The following is a 22,853-nucleotide window of genomic DNA, read 5'->3' as shown; positions in this document are numbered from 1 at the left end:
CCAGACTCTTTTGCCCTTTAAAAAATGTGCCATATGTAAAATATTGGATGACAACCTAATGATGTTTGTTTCCAAGATTAGGGCTGTTTTCCTACAGAAGTAAAATCCGCATCGTAGATTTCTTTCGTAGCCACAACGCTAATGAGTATCGTGATACTGTATCGTACCGGCCCTAATAGAGCGAGACGGGATCGGAGAAAGAGAGAGTGACAGAGGACCAGTAAAAAATATAAAAAAAGAGCCGACAGACCGAAAGTGTGAAAAGAAGACTTCGGCTCTGACTGAGCGACACCTCCCCCCTCTCCCCCACCTCCTAGCCATCACGCAGTCCCAGGATTTCAGCCTAGGGAGAGACCTCCCCCCTCTCCCCCACCTCCTAGCCATCACGCAGTCCCAGGATTTCAGCCTAGGGAGAAACCTCCCCCTCTCCCCCACCTCCTAGCCATCACGCAGTCCCAGGATTTCAGCCTAGGGAGAGACCTCCCCCTCTCCCCCACCTCCTAGCCATCACGCAGTCCCAGGATTTCAGCCTAGGGAGAGACCTCCCCCCTCTCCCCCACCTCCTAGCCATCACGCAGTCCCAGGATTTCAGCCTAGGGAGAGACCTCCCCCTCTCCCCCACCTCCTAGCCATCACGCAGTCCCAGGATTTCAGCCTAGGGAGAGACCTCCCCCCTCCCCCACCTCCTAGCCATTACGCAGTCCCAGGATTTCAGCCTAGGGAGAGACCTCCCCCTCTCCCCCACCTCCTAGCCATCACGCAGTCCCAGGATTTCAGCCTAGGGAGAGACCTCCCCCTCTCCCCTCCTCCTAGCCATCACGCAGTCCCAGGATTTCAGCCTAGGGAGAGACCTCCCCCTCTCCCCCACCTCCTAGCCATCACGCAGTCCCAGGATTTCAGCCTAGGGAGAGACCTCCCCCTCTCCCCCACCTCCTAGCCATCACGCAGTCCCAGGATTTCAGCCTAGGGAGAGACCTCCCCCCTCTCCCCCACCTCCTAGCCATCACGCAGTCCCAGGATTTCAGCATAGGGAGAGACCTCCCCCTCTCCCCCACCTCCTAGCCATCACGCAGTCCCAGGATTTCAGCCTAGGGAGAGACCTTCCACCTCTTGTCCCTCCGCCGCTCCAAGCAGCACAAACATAGAGGGCAGGGGGAAGGGAGAACGAACGAGACAGTATGAGCCAAGGAGAAACAGATTGAGAGTGCGAGGTAAGGCACAAAACGAGAGACAGATCAAGATGGGAATGCACCAAAGGGCTCCAAAGAAAACATTAGCGCTGCCACTGATGATAAATAGTCTTGTGTGTAGGTGACTAACAACAGTCTGGTTAACCCACAGTGGGCTGTGGCAGACAGTGGCACCAGCAGGTAAGTGGTTAGCCAGTGGGGTCAAAGACCACCCACACCTCCACTCCAGAGGGGCCCATCCCCGACCTCATTGGCTAAGCACACTCCAGTCCCCACCTCTGACACCCCAGTCCTGTGTAGCTCAGTTGGTAGAGCATGGCGCTTGTAACGCCAGGGTAGTGGGTTCGATCCCCGGGACCACCCATACGTAGAATGTATGCACACATGACTGTAAGTCGCTTTGGATAAAAGCGTCTGCTAAATGGCATATATATTATAGATCGATACACAGCCATGTCTCTCCTGACAGCATGGGGAAAGGGAGTATTCCCCCTCAATGCAAAGCTGCTGCACTGAGTTATTCAGCCATGAATGTTTGAGGTTGTGTGGAGTTGGTGTGCGTGTGTGTGTCTGTTTGTGGAATTTTAGGTAATAGAGTCAGATAAGGCACAAATCAAAGCTCAGATAATGGTGGTATTGGTCATTGGGCCAGAATGAGTGACACAGTTCTGCATTAGCAACTGTACAGCGCATTCGGAAAGTATTCAGACCCCTTGAACTTTTCCACATTTTGTTTTCAGGTCTCTCCAGAGATGTTTGGCCAGGTTCAAGTCCAGTCTCTGACTGTGCCACTCAAGGACATTCAGAGACTTGTTCCAAAGCTACTCCTGCATTGTCTTAGCTGTGTGCTTAGGGTCGTTGTCTTGTTGGTAGGTGAACTTTCGCCCCAGTCTGAAATCCTGAATGCTCTGGAGCAGATTTTCATCAAGGAACTCTGTACTTGATGAGGTCCCTGCCGCTGAAAAACATCCCCACAACATGATGTTGCCACCACCATGCTTCACCGTAGGGATGGTGCCTGGTTTCCTCCAGACATGACGCTTGGCATTCAGGCCAAAGAGTTCAATCTTGGTTTCATCAGACCAGAGAATCTTGTTTCTCATGGTCTGAGATTATTTTAGGTGCCTTTTGGCTAACGACAAGTAGGTTGTCATGTGCCTTTTACTGAGGAGTGGCTTCCGTCTGGCCACTCTACCATAAAGGCCTGATTGGTGGAGTGTTGCAGAGATGGTTGTCCTTCTCCACAGAGGAACTCTGGAACTCTGTCAAAGTGACCACCGGGTTCTTGGTCACCTCCCTGACCAAGGGGGTTCTCCCCTAACTTCTCAGCTCTCGGAAGAAACCTGGTGGTTGCAAACTTATTCCATTTAAGAATGATGGAGGCCACTGTGTTCTTGGGGACCTTCAATGCCGCAGAAATGTTTTGGTACCCTTCCCCAGGTCTGTGCATCGACACAATCCTGTCTCGGCGCTCTGAGGACAATTCCTTTGACCTCATGGCTTGATTTTTTTCTCTGACATGCAAGGTCAATTGTGGGACCAATCAAGTTGTAGAAACATCTCAAGGATGATAAATGGAAACAGGATGCACCTGAGCTCAATTTTAAAGCAAATGGTCTGAATACCTATTTATAAGGTAAGGTATTTCTGTTGATGTTGATGTTTTTCAACGCCGATACTGATTAATCTGACGATTTCATTTTTTAAAATTTGTAATACAGACAATTACAACAATACTGAATGAAAACTTATTTTAACTTAATATAATAAATTAACAAAATCAATTTAGCCTCAATTTGGTTTAAATAATGCAAAGAAAGTGTTGGAGAAGAAAGTAAAAGTGTAATAAAAGTATAAGTCCATATAAGAAAGCTAACGTTTAAGTTCATTGCTCAGAACATGAGAACATATGAAAGCTGGGGGTTCCTTTTAACATGAGTCTTCAATATTCCCAGGTAAGAAGTTTAAGTTTAAGTTATTATAGGAATTATAGGAATATTTCTCTCTATACCCTTTGTATTTCATATCCCCGAACCAGGAACACATCGACAACAGCAAACCTCGAAGCAGCGTTACCCATGCAGAGCAAGGGAAAAAACTACTCCAAGTCTTAGAGCGAGTGACGTTTGAAATGCTATTAGCGAGCACCCCGCTAACTAGCTAGCCATTTCACATCGGTTACACCAGCCTAATCATAAACAGCTCAATGCTTGAAGCATTGCGAAGAGCTGCTGGCAAAACGCATGAAAGTGCTGTTTGAATGAATGCGTACGAGCCTGCTGCTGCCTACCATCACTCAGTCAGACTTCTATATCAAATCATAGACTTAATTAGAACATAATAACACACAGAAATATGAGCCTTTGGTCATTAATATGGTAGAATCCAGAAACTATCATTTCGAAAAACAAAACGTTTATTCTATCAGTGAAATACGGAACCGTTCCGTATTTTATCTATCGGGTGGCATCCATAAGTCTAAATATTCCTGTTACATTGCACAACCTTCAATGTTATGTCATAATTACGTAAAATTCTGGCAAATTAGTTCGCAACGAGCCAGGCGACCCAAACTGTTGTATATACCCTGACTCTGCATGCAATGAACGCAAGAGAAGTGACACAATTTCACCTGGTTAATATTGCCTGCTAACCTGGATTTCTTTTAGCTAAATATGCAGGTTTAAAAATATATACTTCTGTGTCTTGATTTTAAGAAAGGCATTGATGTTTATGGTTAGGAACAGTCGTGCAACGATTGTGCTTTTTTTTCCGCAAATGGGCTTTTGTTAAATCATTCCATGTTTGGCAAAGTTGGCTGTCTTTGTTAGGAAGAAAGTGTCTTCACACAGTTCGCAACGAGCAAGGCGGCTCAAACTGCTGCATATACCCCGACTCTGTTGAAAGAGAAGTGACACATTTTCCCTAGTTTAAAAAATTTAAGTTAGCAGGCAATATTAACTAAATATGCAGGTTTAAAAATATATACTTGTGTGTTGATTTTAAGAAAGGAATTGATGTTTATGGTTAGGTACACGTTGGAGCAATGACGGTCCTTTTTCGCACCGCATCGATTATATGCAACGCAGGACACGCCAGATAGACTAGTAATATCATCAAACATGTGTAGTTAACTAGTGATCATGATTGATTGATTGTTTTTTTAGATAGGTTTAATGCTATCTAGCAACTTACCTTGGCTTCTTACTGCATTTGCGTAATAGGCAGGCTCCTCGTGGAGTGCAATGTAAGGCAGGTGGTTAGAGCGTTTGACTAGTCAACCGTAAGGTTTCAAGATTGAATCCCCGAGCTGACAAGGTAAAAATCTGTTTTTCTGCCCCTGAACAAGGCAGTGAACCCACTGTTCCTAGTCCGTTATTGGAAATAAAAATGTGTTCTTAACTGACTTGCCTAGTTAAATAAAGGTGTAAATCGGCCAAATCGGTGTCCAAAAATACCGATATCTGATTGTTATGAAAACTTGAAATTGGCCCTAATTAATCAGCCATTCCGGTTAATTGGTCGACCTCTAGTATAAATTTGAAAACATTTCTAACAACCTGTTTTTTGCTTTGTCATTATGGGGTATTGTGATGTCATTGTGGGGTATTGTGATGTCATTGTGGGGTATTGTGATGTCATTGTGGGGTATTGTGTGTAGATTGATGAGGGCAAAACATTTATCTAATCCATTTTACAATAAGGCTGTAAGGTAACAAAATAGAGAAAAAAAAACAGGGTCCGACTACTTTCCAAATGCACAATACATGCAAACATGTAAATGGTGTGTTGACAAAATTAAATATTACTGTATGCATGTGAAAAACAACTGCAAAAGTGAACATGAATGTAGGCCTAGGAGTCTAGCCTAGTGTATACAGCTTGATGTGGTGTTGTGTCTGTACCCGCCAGGACATGTGACAGGAACAGGATGGAGAGAGGCAGGGGGTGGGGATGAGAGAGGCAGGGGAGGAGAGGGGCATGGGGTGGGAAAGAGAGCGACAGAGCGAGAGCGCGACCGAGAGAGCGAGAAAGAGCGACAGAGCGAGAACGCGCTAGAGAGCACAAACAGAGAGAGAGAGACATATGGAACAAACAGAGAGGGGGGGGGGGTTTCTTCCTCTCCCTGTGCTACTCTGCAGCCTGTTTTGGCCCGGGCCCAGAATTCTGCTGCTTCTGGCAACCTTGTTCCACAACGGAAAGGCCCATGGCTACGGTGAGTAACAAACACATCCTATCCCATCATCACTCAACTTGTCCCAAGCATATATGCGAGCGCACACACAATGATGCGCTTGAATATATGCATGCACATCCCAGTTGTACACACTAACAAACACAGGCAGGCACGCGCAGGCAGACAGTCAGAGACAGGCACACACAGACAGACAGTCAGAGACAGGCACACACAGACAGACAGGCAGAGACAGGCACTCACAGACAGACAGGCACACACACAGACAGACAGGCACACACAGACAGACAGGCACACACAGACAAAGACAGACAGAGAGAGACACGCCCGCACAGACAGACAGATAAGCACTCCAGACAGACAGACAGACACGCCCGCACAAACAGACAGGCAGACAGAACAGCTTGCCCGTCCGACAGGCAGACCCACCGACACACACACACGCCGAGAGAGAGGTGATGGGGTGGATAGAGCACAGTGCAGAGAGGTGATGGGTGGATAGAAGACAGTGAAGAGGTGAAGAGGTGGATAGAAGGGGATAGAAGGGGTGGATAGAAGACATGGGGTGATGGGGTGGATAGAAGACAGTGTAGAGAGGTGATGGGGTGGCTAGAAGACAGTGTAGAGAGGTGATGGGGTGGATAGAAGACAGTGTAGAGAGGTGATGGGGTGGATAGAAGACAGTGAAGAGGTGATGGGGTGGATAGAAGACAGTGAAGAGGTGATGGGGTGGATAGAAGACAGTGAAGAGGTGATGGGGTGGATAGAAGACAGTGAAGAGGTGATGGGGTGGATAGAAGACAGTGAAGAGGTGATGGGGTGGATAGAAGACAGTGAAGAGAGGTGATGGGGTGGCTAGAAGACAGTGAAGAGAGGTGATGGGGTGGCTAGAAGACAGTGAAGAGAAGTGATGGTGTGGCTAGAAGACAGTGAAGAGAGGTGATGGGGTGGCTAGAAGACAGTGAAGAGAAGTGATGGGGTGGATAGAAGACAGTGTAGAGAGGTGATGGGGTGGATAGAAGACAGTGTAGAGAGGTGATGGGGTGGCTAGAAGACAGTGAAGAGAGGTGATGGGGTGGCTAGAAGACAGTGAAGAGAGGTGATGGGGTGGCTAGAAGACAGTGAAGAGAGGTGATGGGGTGGATAGAAGACAGTGAAGAGGTGATGGGGTGGATAGAAGACAGTGAAGAGGTGATGGGGTGGATAGAAGACAGTGAAGAGGTGATGGGGTGGATAGAAGACAGTGAAGAGGTGATGGGGTGGATAGAAGGCAGTGAAGAGAGGTGATGGGGTGGATAGAAGACAGTGAAGAGAGGTGATGGGGTGGCTAGAAGACAGTGAAGAGAGGTGATGGGGTGGCTAGAAGACAGTGAAGAGAAGTGATGGTGTGGCTAGAAGACAGTGAAGAGAGGTGATGGGGTGGCTAGAAGACAGTGAAGAGAAGTGATGGGGTGGATAGAAGACAGTGTAGAGAGGTGATGGGGTGGATAGAAGACAGTGTAGAGAGGTGATGGGGTGGCTAGAAGACAGTGAAGAGAGGTGATGGGGTGGATAGAAGACAGTGAAGAGGTGATGGGGTGGATAGAAGACAGTGAAGAGGTGATGGGGTGGATAGAAGACAGTGAAGAGGTGATGGGGTGGATAGAAGACAGTGAAGAGGTGATGGGGTGGATAGAAGGCAGTGAAGAGAGGTGATGGGGTGGATAGAAGACAGTGAAGAGAGGTGATGGGGTGGCTAGAAGACAGTGAAGAGAGGTGATGGGGTGGCTAGAAGACAGTGAAGAGAAGTGATGGTGTGGCTAGAAGACAGTGAAGAGAGGTGATGGGGTGGCTAGAAGACAGTGAAGAGAAGTGATGGGGTGGATAGAAGACAGTGTAGAGAGGTGATGGGGTGGATAGAAGACAGTGTAGAGAGGTGATGGGGTGGCTAGAAGACAGTGAAGAGAGGTGATGGGGTGGATAGAAGACAGTGAAGAGAGGTGATGGGGTGGCTAGAAGACAGTGAAGAGAGGTGATGGGGTGGCTAGAAGACAGTGTAGAGAGGTGATGGGGTGGCTAGAAGACAGTGAAGAGAGGTGATGGGGTGGCTAGAAGACAGTGAAGAGAGGTGATGGGGTGGCTAGAAGACAGTGAAGAGAGGTGATGGGGTGGCTAGAAGACAGTGAAGAGAGGTGATGGGGTGGCTAGAAGACAGTGAAGAGAGGTGATGGGGTGGCTAGAAGACAGTGTAGAGAGGTGATGGGGTGGCTAGAAGACAGTGAAGAGGTGATGGGGTGGCTAGAAGACAGTGAAGAGGTGATGGGGTGGCTAGAAGACAGTGAAGAGGTGATGGGGTGGATAGAAGACAGTATAAAGAGGTGATGGGGTGGATAGAAGACAGTATAGAGAGGTGATGGGGTGGCTAGAAGACAGTGAGTAGGTGATGGGGTGGATAGAAGACAGTATAAAGAGGTGATGGGGTGGCTAGAAGACAGTGAAGAGGTGATGGGGTGGCTAGAAGACAGTGAGTAGGTGATGGGGTGGATAGAAGACAGTGAGTAGGTGATGGGGTGGATAGAAGACAGTATAAAGAGGTGATGGGGTGGATAGAAGACAGTGTAGAGAGGTGATGGGGTGGATAGAACACAGGCTGGCTACAGGGAGAGAGAAGAGGAAATCACAACAACTCTGCACCGCAATTCATCTGGGTGCCAAGCAGGCTGGGAACAGGGTCCATTTTAATTTGGCCAGGTAATAACTAGGTCTGTGACGTTAACAGTATCCCAATTTCAGTGGCAAAAATGAAAACATGAAGCAAACCTAACTCTTTGCTGCTTTAATAACCTACTGTATGTAACATATTTTGTGCTGTAGTTTAGAAAATAAATACATGCGACTCTGGATGACAACATAATGATGTTTGTTTCCAACATTAGGGCAGTTCTGCTTCGTGTTTTGTTTCCTTGCCACGATACTAACGAGTATTGGGATACTGGTAACCTCCCAGACCTAGTAATATATATTTCGAGGGAAATCAGATTGGTTTTTAGCTGGTGGTGCAGGGCCAGCCCATGATAGGTCACCAGCTGGTTCTGTGTATACAGGAAGCCAGTAATTGAAGCATTTCTCTCCCGCTACACCCGGCCTGGCTCTGAGAGATGATGTGGATGGAGAGGATTCAATGCTGTGTGGACCTTCAATTTGGGGATGACCAGAATTGCACAGCATCATCCAAAAAGACATTACAAAACCTAAAGAGATATTGTCCAAAAATATGTTCAGGACAGTTAATTGTTGAGTAGCGCCAAATAGTCAACAGCACTATTCCACATAGTCAACAACAAGACAACAGCACTACAGCACATAGTCAATGAGACTACAGCACATAGTCAATGAGACTGCAGCAGTGCTTCTTAATCCTGGTCCTGGGGACCTAAAGGGGTGACCATGTTTGTTTTTGCCCTGGGCACGACACACCTGATTACACTAATCAAACAAAAGTTTGATGATTCGTTGATTAGTGGAACCAGGTGTGTCGTGCTAGGTCAAAATCCTGTTTGGATCCCCGTGACCAGGATTAAGAAACTACAGCAATATTCCACTTAGTCAACAACTAGACTACAGTTATATTCTACATAGTCAATTTGACAACAGTACAGCACTGTTCCACATCATATGTATTTGGACAGTGAAACAAAACCATATATACACAGTACCAGTCAAAAGTATGGACACACCTGCTCATTCAAGAGTTTTTCTTTATTTGGACTATTTTCTACATTGTGTGCAAATTTGTCATCAAGGCAAAGTGTGGCAACTTTGAAGAATCTCAAATATATTTTGATTTGTTTAACACTTTTTTTTTGTTATTACATGATTTCATATGTGTTATTTATTCTACAATGTAGAAAATGGTTTTGTTTTTTAAATAAAGAAAAACACTTGAATGAGTAGGTGTCCAAAAGTTTGACTGCTACCATCTACACACACAGTACCAGTAAATACCCTCAAATAGAAGTTGACATTCTGTACTGTTTCCTATGAAACATCTCAAATCCAAATTGAGATCAAATGTTTCATAGGAAACAGTACAGAATGTCAACTTCTATTTGAGGGTATTGTTTTATACATTCTGTATTTGAGGATATTCTCATACATGCCTAATATGTAACATTCACATCCCTAAAATGCTGGCGTATAGAGCCACATTACATATAACACTAGTCCACAAATACACTCCAGATGTGCAGTTTCTGTTCTTACCCATAGTTGGCTCTGGTTCTGGTTCTGTGGGTTCCTGGATGGGGCTGGCTGGGGTTTCCACCATGTCCCTCTGTGTACAGACGTAGTCGGCCTGGGGGTGAAGGTCCAGGTCGCCCCCTGCCTGCTTCTCACACTCCCCATGAAGCCACCTGAGACAAAAAAACACCATTAAATCAACAACACAGCTTCACATTACTTCAACTTGTAGCATCAGTGTTTCCCAAATAATTTCTTCTTCCACAATAACCAGCACCATCTCCATATTGTTTACACAAATGTCAGGTTATGACAATATACATAACCCACTAACAACACCCCCACCTGACGTGACTATGACAAAGGTAGAAATATACTATTTTGACTGGAACACACCACAATCACATGCTACATCATAACAGTGCAACTTCACTTGTCATCAGTGTGAAGCTGGTTTCCATCAGTCCTTCTTTATACCAGCCTTAGTTATAATTTGATGTCCACCCTGATGCATTAAGCATGACTAAACTGTCTAGTCAGGCAGGTTTGGTTCATCATCAGTCAGACAGCCTCCAGGGCAGCTCTCCCAGAGTGGGATCTCTAAGCCTGTGGGTTTGCTCTGCCAGCTGTTTCCCCTCTCTCCCTCTCCTCCACTCTTCCTCCCTTTTCTCGCACCCTCTCTTACTCTGCCTTGCTCCCTCTCCCTCTCCAGTCTCTCCCCTTCCCTCTCTCCAGATGAATTCTCTGTGTCTCGCTGCTGCAGGTTTGTCCCAGTAGGGTGCAGCCCGACTGTCTCCTGCTCCATTTTCTCTCCGGCTCTCCCTGCCTGCTGTAATTACATTTCTGCACAGGCATCAGGGCAGGGCAGCCGGCTGTGTCGAAAGGACCCCCGAGTGAGTGTCCGCGGGAGGTAGAGAGTCATTATGGGGAATTGGGCTACTCCAGCGACTCCCGAGCTCTGGCTACTTCAAAAAGACGGACCAGTTTGAGTTCGATTAGAGTTTCAGTGGGGAAACTGGCAAAAAGCTAGTTAGCTGAGTCAGTGTGATAGGTAAGCACTATGCAAACACACCAATGCAGTTCATCGATGGTAATACTTCCCAGTGTGTTCGGAGAACATTAGGATGACTACCAGAAGTGGCTGCGTGAGCCCTACTCGGCAATGTGAGTATGCTTCGTCATACTTATGAGGGACCTCTTAGAGAATGGCCATGTCATCCCTTTCCCAGGAGCTGGTGTTAATGCTACTGTTAAAAACTATCCACAATAACAATGCAGAACTGGCCTTGTGAATACTTCGTGAATAACCTATGGCTGCCACAGTTTTCCCACTCCCCAATACAAAATGCCTAAAACAGCACTTCAAGTGTGGTTCCACTGTAACGGTTGATATGAGTTTGCAGCTTCCATCTACTTCCCTGGACGCCAGGAAGTGTCTAGTACAGTGAAAATTGTGTGTGACCCTCAGGGGGCTTGCTGGACCTGGGATAAACCAATCCATTCGCCACAGCGGTTTTTACTTTACACAACCCCTTATCACAAAGCCATCACTGTGCCACTGACCGCATGAGCTCTGGGTTGCCGTAATGACTTGTGGTCGGCGTGGGCAACAATTACTCTGTTGTGGAAGTATTTTGGCCCTCAGCAGGGCTGTCAAATCCAGCTCTTTGATTGGTTAACAATAGTGGTTGGTGTAGAGGCCCCGTAGCCAGTAATCTACAGATTTATATTTTCTGTGACCAGGATTGGCTGGAGCGGTGAGCCAGTTGTTAACCTGAAGATGACCTTTGGTATTGAACATTTGTACGATGTGAAACGTTTGAGAAATCAACCTAAGCTAAGTATGTAACGCTACGTTTCCCTGTCTGTGAAACTCCAACAAACTAAAGTTTAATATATTGAAGATCAAATATTTGTCACATGCGCTGAATAAAACAGTTGTAGACCTTACCGTGAAATGCTTACTTACAGGCACTTAACTCTATTTCTTAAACTGCATTGTTGGTTAAGAACATTTTTACTAAATAAACTAAAGTAAAAAACAAAACAAAATAACAATAACAAGGCTATATACAGTTGGTACCGGTACAGAGTCAATGTGCTGGGGGTGGAGTTAAAGTGACTATGCATGGATAATAAACAGAGTAGTAGCAGTGTAAAAATGGGGGGGGGGGGGGGGCGCAATGCCAATAGTCCGGGTAGCCATTGTATTAGCTATTCAGGAGTCTATTGGCTTGGGGGTAGAAGCTGTTAAGAAGCATTTTGGACCTAGACTTGGAGCTCTGTTACCGCATGCTGTACAGTAGCAGAGAGAACAGTCTATGACTAGGGAGGCTAGAGTCTTTGGTAATTTTTAGGGCCTTCCACTGACACCGCCTGGTATAGAGGTTCGGGATGGCAGGTAGCTTGGCCCCAGTGATGTGCTGGGCTGTACGCACTACCCTCCGTAGTGCCTTGCGGTCGAAGGCCAGGCAGTTGCCATACCAGGTGGTGATGCAACCAGTCAGGTAGGATGCTCTCGATGGTGCAGCTGTATAACTATTTGAAGATCTGAGGATCCATGCCAAATCTTTTCAGACTCCTGAGGGGGAATAGGCATTATAGTGCCTTCTTCACGACTGTCTTAGTGTGGTCGGACCATGATAGTTTGTAGGTGATGTGGACACTTGAAGCTCTCAGCCTGCTCGAATACAGCCTTGTCGATGAGAATGGGGGCGTGCTCGGTCCTCCTTTTCCTGTAGTCCACAATCATCTCCTTTGTCTCAGGTTGAGGGAGAGGTTGTTATTCTGGCACCACACTGTCAGGGCTCTGACCTCCTCCCTATAGGCTGTCTGGTCGTTGTCAGTGAGCAGGTCTACCACTGTTGTGTCGTTGTCACGCCTTGGTCATTGTATCTTGTGTTTTGTTATATGTTTGGGTAGGCCAGGGTGTGACATGGGTTTATATGTTGTATTTCGTATTAGGGTTTGTATTAATTGGGAGTGTGTATTATTAGGGGTGTGTCTAGTTAGGCTTGGCTGCCTGAGGCGATTCCTAATTGGAGTCAGCTGATTCTAGTTGTCTCGGATTGGGAACCGTATTTAGGTAGCCTGAGTGCGCGTTGTATTTCGTGGGTGATTGTACCTGTCTTAGTCACCAGATAGGCTGTATTAGTTTCATTCGTTTGTTGTTTTCTTCTTCCGTTATTTCATGTACCGTATTAGCTTCATTAAAAGTCATGAGTAACCTACACGCTGCATTTCGGTCTGACTTTCTACAAACAACAGACGAAGATCATTACAGAATCACCCACCACGATTCACAGACCGAGCAGCGTGTGAACTGGCAGGATCTGAAGGAGGACGATATGGATTATACTACGTGGGAAGAAATCGACAGGTGGGCAGCCGACCCAGTGCGAGTGCAGGAGCCCGCCTGGGATTCCCTACAGCAATGCGAAGAGGGCTATACACGGATGGAATCGAAAAGGAGAGCACGGCTATACAGAGCGAAAACCGTAGGTAACCGGGGAAAGCGCAGAGAGAGAGAGTGGCAGAGTCAGGAGTCAGACCTGAGCCTACTCTCCCTGTTAATTGTGAGGAGCAGCAATATGAGGACTTCTGGTCTTGGGAGATGATATTAGACGGAAAAGGACCCTGGGCGCAGCCGGGAGAATATCGCCGTCCCAAGAAGGAAATAGAAGTAGCTAAAGCGGAGAGGCGTGAGTATGAGGAGGCAGCACTGCGACGCGGTTGGAAACCGGAAAGTCACCCCAAAAAATTTATTGGGGGGGGCTAAAAGGGAGAATAGTTATGCCAGGTAGGAAACCTGTGCATACTCCCTGTGCTCACCGTTGGGCTAGAGAGACCGGGCAGGCACAGTGTTATGCTATGGAGCGCACGGTGTTTCCAGTGCGGGTGCAGAGCCAGCTGCGACTTATACCAGCCCTTCCTATTGGCCGGGCTAGAGTGGGCATCGAGCCAGGTAAGCTTGGGCAGGCTCGGTGCTCAAGAGCTCCAGTGCGCCTGCACGGTCCGGTCTATCCAGAGCCACCTATACACACCAGTCCTCCGGTAGCAGCTCCCCGCACCAGGATTCCTGTGCGTGTCCTCGCGCCAGTACCACCAGTTCCAGCACCACGCACCAGGCCTCCAGTGCGCCTCGCCTGTTCAGCGCAGCCAGTGCTTTTCTCCCCTCCTGCGCTGCCGGAGTCTCCCGCCTGTTTAGTGCAGCCAGAGCCTTTCTCCTCTCCTGCGCTGCCGGAGTCTCCTGTCTGTCCAGCGCCACCAGTGCTCCCAGTCGGCCCAGCGTCACCAGTCTGCCAGGATCCGGCAGAAGTGCCAGTCTGCCAGGATCCGCCAGAAGTGCCAGTCTACCAAGATCTTCTACATCGGCCAGACAAACTTAATCATCCAGGTCCACCAGCCAGCCAGGATTTACCGGAGCCTACTACCTGCCTCAGCTTCCTCTCAGTACCGAGCTTCCTCTCAGTACCGGGCTCCCTCTCTGTACCGGGCTTCCCCTCGGTCCCGAGCTGCCCCTCGGTCCCGAGCTGCCCCTCGGTCCCGAGCTGCCCCTCGGTCCCGAGCTGCCCCTCGGTCCCGAGCTGCCCCTCGGTCCCGAGCTGCCCCTCGGTCCCGAGCTGCCCCTCGGTCCCGAGCTGCCCCTCGGTCCCGAGCTGCCCCTCGGTCCCGAGCTGCCCCTCGGTCCCGAGCTGCCCCTCGGTCCCGAGCTGCCCCTCGGTCCCGAGCTGCCCCTCGGTCCCGAGCTGCCCCTCGGTCCCGAGCTGCCCCTCGGTCCCGAGCTGCCCCTCAGTTATGTGGGGATCAGGGTGAGGACTAATAGGCCATGGTCGGCGGAGAAGGTGGATTATCCTAGGACGCGAAGGGGAGGAACTAGAACATTTATGGAGTGGGGTCCACGTCCCGAGCCAGAACCGCCACCATGGACAGACGCCCACCCGGACCCTCCCTATGCTCTTGAGGTGCGTCCCGGAGTCCGCACCTTAGGGGGGGGTTCTGTCACGCCTTGGTCATTGTATCTTGTGTTTTGTTATATGTTTGGGTAGGCCAGGGTGTGACATGGGTTTATATGTTGTATTTCGTATTAGGGTTTGTATTAATTGGGAGTGTGTATTATTAGGGGTGTGTCTAGTTAGGCTTGGCTGCCTGAGGAGATTCCTAATTGGAGTCAGCTGATTCTAGTTGTCTCGGATTGGGAACCGTACTTAGGTAGCCTGAGTGCGCGTTGTATTTCGTGGGTGATTGTACCTGTCTTAGTCACCAGATAGGCTGTATTAGTTTCATTCGTTTGTTGTTTTCTTCCGTTATTTCATGTACCGTATTAGCTTCATTAAAAGTCATGAGTAACCTACACGCTGCATTTCGGTCTGACTTTCTACAAACAACAGACGAAGATCATTACAGTCGTTTGCAAACTTAATTATGGTGTTGGTGTCATGCATGGCCATGCAGTTGTGGGTGAACAGGGAATACAGGAGGGGACTGAGCATGCACCTGTGGGAAGCTCCAGTGTTGAGGATCAGCGTGGCATATGTGTTGCTACCTACCCTCACCCCCTGGGGGTGGCCATTTAGGAAGTCCAGGATCCAGTTGCAGAGGGAGGTGTTTAGTCCCAGGATCCTTAGCTTAGTGATGATCTTTGAGGGTACTATGGTGTTGAACGCTGAGCTGTAGTCAATGAATAGCATTCTCACATAAGTGTTCCTTTTGTCCAGGTGGGAAATAGCAGTGCAATAGAGATTGCATCATCTGTGGATCAGTTTGGGCGATATGCAAATTGCAGTGGGTCTAGGGTTTCTGGGATAATGGTGTTGATGTGAGCCATTAACAACCTTTCAAAGAACTTCATGGCTATGGACGTGAGTGCTCTGGGTCTGTGTCATTTAGGCAGGTTGCCTTTGTGTTCTTGGGCACAGGGAGTATGGTGGTCTGCTTGAAACATGTTGGTATTAAAAATACTTAATCAGGGACATGTTGAAAATGTCAGTGAAGACACCTGCCAGTTGATCAGCACATGCCCGGAGCACACGTCCTGGTAATCCGTCTGGCCCCGCAGCCTTGTGTATGTTGACCTGTTTAAAGGTCTTACTCACCTCGGCTACGGAGAGCGTGATCACACAGTCGTCCGGAACAGCTGATGCTCTCATGCATGCCTCAGTCTTGCTTGCCTAAAAGTGATTTAGCTTGTCTGGTAGGCTCGTGTCACTGGGCAGCTCACGGCTGTGCTTCCCTTTGTAATCTGTAATAGTTTGCAAGCCCTGCCACATAAGACGAATGTCGGAGCTGGAATAGTATGATTCAATCTTAGCCCTGTATTGACGTTTTGCCTGTTTGATGGTTCGTCACAGGGCATATCAGGATTTAATTTAAGCTTCCGGTTTAGAGTCCCCCTACTTGAAAGCGGCAGCTCTGTGCGAATGTTGCCTGTAATCCATGGCTTCTGGTTGGGGTATGTACGTACAGTCACTGTGGGGACGACCTCCTCGATGCACTTATTGATAAAGCCAGTGACTGATGTGGTGTACTCCTCAATGGCATCGGAAGAATCCTGGAACAACATTTAGCATCTGCTTCATCTGACTCTTAATCTGAGTCACTGGCGCTTTCTGCTTTAATATTTGCTTGTAAGCAGGAATCAGTAGGATAGGGAGAGCTTTGTACGCGTCTCTTTGTGTGGAGTACAGGTGATCTAGATTTTTTTCCCCTCTGGTTGCACATTAACATGCTGGCAGAAATGAGGTAAAATGGATTTAAGTTTCCCTACATTAAAGTCCCCGGCCACTAGGAGTGCCGCCTCTGGATGAGCATTTTCTTGTTTGCTTATGGCCTTATACAGCTCGTTGAGTGCCGTCTTAGTGCCTGCATCGGTTTGTGGTGGTAAATAGACAGCTCCGAAACATATAGTTGAACTCTCCTTGTAAATAGTGTGGTCTACAGCTTATCATGAGATAATCTACCGCATGCAAGCAAAACCTTGAGACTTCCTTAATATTAGATTTTGTGCACCAGTTGTTAATTAAACATAGACACAGGCCGCCACCCCTTGTCTTAACCAAGGCAGCAGTTCTATCTTGCCATTGGACCAAAAACCCAGCCAGCTGTATGTTATCCATGTCGTCGGTCAGCCACAACTCGGTGAAAAATAAGATATTACAGTTTTTAATGTCCCGTTGGTAGGATAGTCTTGATCGGAGCTCATCCATTTTGTTATCCAATGATTGCACATTGGCTAATAAAACTGATGGTAGATGGGGATTACTCACTCGCCATCGGATCCTTACAAGGCACCCCGACCTACGTCCCTGATATCTAGTCTCTTCTTCACGGGAATGGATTTGGGCCTTGTCGGATGTCTGAAGTAAATCCTTCGCGTCTGACTCATTAAAGAAAATATCTTTGTCCAGTACGAGGTGAGTCATCGCTGTCCTGATATCCAGTAGCTCCTTTCAGTCATAAGAGACGGTGGCAGAAACATTATGTACAATATAAGTTTAAAAATACATATTTTTACCTTTATTTAACTAGGCAAGTCAGTGAAGAACAAATTCTTATTTACAATTAAGGCCTAACCAGGCCAAACCCTAACGACGCTGGGCCAATTGTGCGCAGCCCTATGGGATTCCCAATCATGGCCGGTTGTGATACTGCCTGGAATCGAACCATGGTCTGTAGTGACGCCTCTAGCACTCAGATGCAGTGCCTTAGACCGCTGCACCACTGAATCACACATAATGAGACAGATGATACAATCTGCGTACACAGAGACACTTAAGGAGGACCCTTGGGAACCCATGTGGCAGATACAGTATAATACACCACTTACTGATACATGTAAGCCTGGTCCCAGATCTGTTTGTGCTGTATGACCCCTTATGTGAAAAATGACAATGACCAAAACACTAACAGAATTGGGACCAGGCTAGTCACATACAAAATAAATATTATAAACTGGGTGGTTTGAGTCCTGAATGCTGATTGACTGACAGTCGTGATATATTTTATTTTATTTTACTAGGCAAGTCAGTTAAGAACAAATAATTTTTTTCAAAAACGGACTAGGATCTCTGCCTTGTTCAGGGGCAGAACGACAGATTTTTACCTTGTCAGCTCGGGGATTCGATCTTGCAACGTTTCGGTTACTAGTCCAACGCTCTAACCACTAGGCTAATTGCCGCCCCAGGTATCAGACCGTATACCATGGCTATGACAAAATATTTATTTTAACTGCTCTAATTTCGATGGTAACCAGTTTATAATATCAATAAGGTACCTAGGGGATAAGGCAATAAGGAACCTAACAGAGCTTAGCAGTGGAATACTATCAGTCTGTCTGTCACAGCTAAGGGCTGTGTCCAGGCACTCCGCGTTGCGTTATGCATAAGAACAGCGCTTAGCCATGGTATATTGGCCATAATACCACATACCCCTGGAGTCGTATTGCTTAATTACAGCTCTGCTGTGTATCAGCTCAGTGTCTTGCATTCCCTCAGCAGAATTCTGTAACATAATCAACAGTAACCACGGAATGAGGCGTACCTTTTGCAGGTATGGCAGTTGAGGAGGTCATCCTTGGGGACGTCGCTGGGGCCCTGGCCCCTCCCACACAGCGGACACGACAGGGCGGGGGCGGGCTCCTCCGGTCGCGTGTGGCAACTCTCACACAGTGTGATGTTGTGGCCCCAGTGGCCTGCCTGCCTGACTCCGCACTGAGAACACACCCGACAGTTCTGGAGAGGGAGAGACATGCTACATTAGTTACATTACTACATGGATTCATTGCCTTCCAGAACATTTCAACATTTGTCTTTTCATTGTCTAACAACCGAAGTTTGGAGTTGAAAAACTATAACGTGAAAAAGACATTTGAAAAATACTTTTCCCGGTGGCTATAGAATGCTTAGCTACATGACAACAGAACGACCATAGATAACATAGAAAGTAATGACTTTATTTCTTCAAAACATTTGCCAACTGACCTCACTTTGTTATGAAGCATGACATTGTTCTGTTTGAATGTTTGCTGAAAATGTAACACATCAGAGGTCTAAACTAATTGACATTTATTTACATTGTAATGTTGGTAATTAAAACTGATACGACACTTGCCATCTTTACGACAGCCATTTCAAATACTTTTTCACTGCATTGAGTTACGAAATATCAGAATTAACATCAATTTCCCCAACGCATCTTTAAGAATATGCCTCCCTCTATGCAATGAGCATGTGATCAGCCAGCTGGAAATTTCATTACGCCTTCAAAAGTACCACTTCAAGCTCATTGAGTAGCGTTCAAAAGGAGCAGCATCATTCCCGGATTTTGGGGGCGAGGAGGAGGAACAAGCTCATTCTAAAGCTTCTCTGTGAAAACACCCACAACACTCAAACCCTCCCCTTCCAAAGCTCAGACCCCCACTGGCCTAGTACAGTAACAAGCCACCACTCTGGCCTGGGTCCAGTGGCCGGCTCATGTCCAACAGTGGGGGAGAGAGTTGGTGAATACTATCACTGTCTGTCAGGTCCTGCCTGTGGGACCGGGGAAGGAGGGAGAGGAAGAGATAAATGCCCACCCGTCCATCCTAAGGAAAGTAAGTGCCCGTCTGGGATTTGGGAGAAGATGGGGATAAGGTGGGGGAGGGGTGAGTGTGTGTGTTAGCAGGCCTCAGATAACTCAATTTGCCATGGCAGCACAGTGTGTGTTTTGTCACAGTGAGCAGTGGACAGACAGGGATTAATGAGATGGGGTGGTGGAATTCGGGTGTAGGCTATGCTCAAACCCTACACTCCAACCCGAGTACTCCGTTCTGTCACCTCTGGTCTCTTAGCCCTCCGACCCATACGGACGGGCAGCTCTCTGTACTGGCACCAAGCTCTTCTCTGTCCTGGCACCCCAACAGTAGAACCAGCTTCCCCCTGAAGCTAGGACAGCAGAGTCCCTGCCCATCTTCAAAAAACATCTAAAACTCTACCTCTTTAAAGAGTATCTTACATAATCCCACAGCAACCCCCCCCCCCCCCCCCCCCCCCCCCACACACACACAATTGCATAACATTTTTTTAAAGGCCTTTTATGAACTAACACCCCACTTGAATCTCTTCCCTTTTACTTGCTCTGACTATGCTGATAGCTACCTTGAGTAAAAATGTACTGCCTATGACTGTGATATGTGGTTGTCCCACCTTGCTATCTTAAGATGAATGCACTAAGTCGCTCCGGATAAGAGCATCTGCTAAATGACTAAAATGTAAAATATTTAGAGTGAAAGAAAGAGGGGGAGAAAGGGGGACAGAGAGAGAGAGAGGGGGAGAAAGGGGGACAGAGAGAGAGGGGGGAGAAAGGGGGAGCGAGGCAGAGAGAGAGAGAAGGGGGACAGAGAGAGAGAGAAGGGGACAGAGAGAGAGGCAGAGAGAGAGAGAAGGGGGACAGAGAGAGAAAGAGAGACACAAAAAGAGAGAGAGACAGAGAGAGAGGGGGAAAGGGGGACAGAGAGAGAAGGGGGAAGGGGGACAGAGAGAGAGGCAGAGAGAGAGGGGGAGGGGGACAGAGAGAGAAAGGGAGACAGAAAAAGAGCGAGAGAGAGGGGGAATGGGGACAGAGAGAGAGAGGGGGGGAAGGGGGACAGAGAGAGAAAGGGAGACAGAAAAAGAGCGAGAGAGAGAGAGGGGGGAATGGGGACAGAGACAGAGGGGGGGAAGGGGGACAGAGAGAGAGGCAGAGAGAGGGGGGGACAGAGAGAGAAAGGAGACAGAAAAAGAGCGAGAGAGGGGGGACAGAGAGAGAGAGGGGGGAAGGGGGACAGAGAGAGAGAGGGGGGAGGGGGACAGAGAGAGAGAGAGGCAGAGAGAGAGAGAAGGGGGACAGAGGAGAGGCAGAGAGAGAGAAGGGGGACAGAGAGAGAGAGGGGGACAGAGAGAGGCAGAGAGAGAGAGAGCGAGAAAGAGGGGGAGAAAGGGGGACAGAGAGAAAGGGGACAGGAAAGCAACACAATTGTACCCAACCAAATCATGAGAAAAAAAATAATTACTTGACACATTGGAAAGAATTAACAAAAACAACAGAGCAAACTAGAATGCTATTTGGCCCTAAACAAAGAATACACAGTGGCAGAATACCTGACCACTGTGACTGACCCAAATTTAAGGAAAGCTTTGACTATGTACAGACTCAGCGAGCATAGCCTTGCTATTGAGAAAGGCCGCCCTAGGCAGACATGGCTCTCAAGAGAAGACAGGCTATGTGCACACTGCCCACAAAATGAGGTGGAAACTGAGCTGCACTTCCTAACCTCCTGCCCAATGTATGACCATAGAGAGACACATTTCCCTCAGATTACACAGATCCACAAATAATTCAAAAACAAACCCAATTTTTATAAACTCCCATATCTACTGGGTGAAATATCACAGTGTGACATCACAGCAGCAAGATTTGTGACCTGTTGCCACAAAAAACAGGCAACCAGTGAAGAACAAACACCATTGTAAATACAACCCATATTTATGCTTATTTATTTTCCCTTGGGTACTTTAACCATTTGTACATTGTTACAACACTGTATATATACACATAATATGACATGTGTAATGTCATTATTCTTTTGAAACTTCTGTATGTGTAATGTTTACTGTTCATTTTGATTGTTTATTTGACTTTTGTATACTATTTACCTCACTTGCTTTGGCAATGTTAACACATGTTTCCCATGCCAATAAAGCCCCTTGAATTGAATTGAGAGAGCGAGACAGAGACAGCCAGTGAGAGAAAGAGGGGGAGAAATGGGGACAGACAAAGAGAGAGAGAGAGAAAGAGGGGGAGAAATGGGGACAGACAAAGAGAGAGAGAGAAAGAGGGGGAGAAATGGGGACAGACAAAGAGAGAGAGAGAGAAGAAAGAGGGGGAGCTGGTGGCCAGCTTCTAGTCAGAGGCATGGGATCAGAGAGAGGCATATCTATCCAATTAATGTGGTAGGTTAGGAGAATCCCTCCAATCCCTACCACTCTCATACCACTGCTGGCCGGGTGAAGACGGGGATGTGAAATGATGGATTAGCTCAGATTACATCCCAATCTCTTCACCTTGTGGACTAATTAACTTAATTTGTTTTATTTATTTAACTAGGCAAGTCTTATTTACAACGACGGTCTACCCCGGCCAAACCATAACCTGAGCCAATTAATTGAGCGCTGCCCTATGGGACTCCCAATCACGGCCAGTTGTGATACAGCCTGGAAATAAACCAGGATCTGTAATGACACCTCTAGCGCTGAGATGCTGCGCCAACCAGGGGCCCAAAACTAAGTAAAATGGGTGAATGAAAACTAAAATGTTGGTTTGAAAGATAGAAGTTTGAAACTAAGAAATGCTCACAAGTCTTCCAGAATGCAATAACAATAATGTTCACCTTTCCAATAATGTAAAGAGGTTGGGGCCATCTTAGCCTTGGGCACTCACCGCTCCCTCCATTTTAGGAAGCAAACAGCCAAAAACCTACTTGTTATGACTTAATACAGAGCTTAATAGCAGAGATGAACGCTTGGGTGCTTGCAAACCCTCACTGCAGCTCACAGCAAAGCAGAGAGAACACACTGTATTGTTGATGATTGAGGTCTGTATCGCCTCCCTCCCGCAGCCAAAAAGATGCTACAAAGAGGCACTAAAAGGCCCGAAAGCTATTTTCAACCATCGGATAAAAACAGCTGGGAGACTCTTAAGGGACAGTGGAGAGATGGAGAGATGTGGAGAGAGGGGGGGGGGGGTGGAAGAATGAGGGGAATGGGGATAATGTGAAACAGCCGGGAGACTCTTCAGGGGACAACAGAGATAGAGGGGGAAAAGAGAGACAGTGAGAGAGAGAGAGAAAGAGCGGGGAGGAATGGAAAACAGAAAGAGGCCGGGGAGGGGTGAAAACAGTATCACTGTAAACAAGGAGACGTGATTTGAAGAGAGCTTCACATAAAAGCTCTTGTTCGTTCAGAGCTTATTCTCACCGCCACATTTTCCTCCCCCGTGAGGTAAATTGACAGCACTTTATTCCTCATACAAATACAGTGCCTTCAGAAATTATTCCCACTCCTTTACCTTCTCCATATTTTGTTGTTACAGCCTGAATTTTAAATGTATTAAATTGAGATTTTGACACTGATTAACACACAATATCAAAGTGGAATTTTATTTGTCAAAAATGTTCTTATTATTTTTTTAAAAATAGACTGAAAACATTTCAGCTTTACAAGTATTCAATCCCTTTG

At 47.3% G+C, this 22,853-nt stretch overlaps 1 protein-coding gene across 1 annotated transcript in view; it reads right to left on the bottom strand.

Moving 5' to 3' along the window:
- kmt2ca (lysine (K)-specific methyltransferase 2Ca) overlaps positions 1-22,853 on the bottom strand; it is a 235,970-nt gene that overhangs the window by 96,810 nt on the left and 116,307 nt on the right. The window contains 2 exon segments of the mRNA XM_046290968.1: positions 9,628-9,776; positions 18,142-18,332. Of these exon segments, the coding sequence (XP_046146924.1) occupies positions 9,628-9,776; positions 18,142-18,332 (340 nt within the window).

The sequence above is a fragment of the Oncorhynchus gorbuscha genome, linkage group LG12 (assembly GCF_021184085.1).
Source record: "Oncorhynchus gorbuscha isolate QuinsamMale2020 ecotype Even-year linkage group LG12, OgorEven_v1.0, whole genome shotgun sequence".
NCBI lineage: Eukaryota > Metazoa > Chordata > Actinopteri > Salmoniformes > Salmonidae > Oncorhynchus > Oncorhynchus gorbuscha.
The sequence above is the reverse complement of the archived record's forward strand: the minus strand, read 5'-3'. Positions and strand labels throughout refer to the sequence as shown.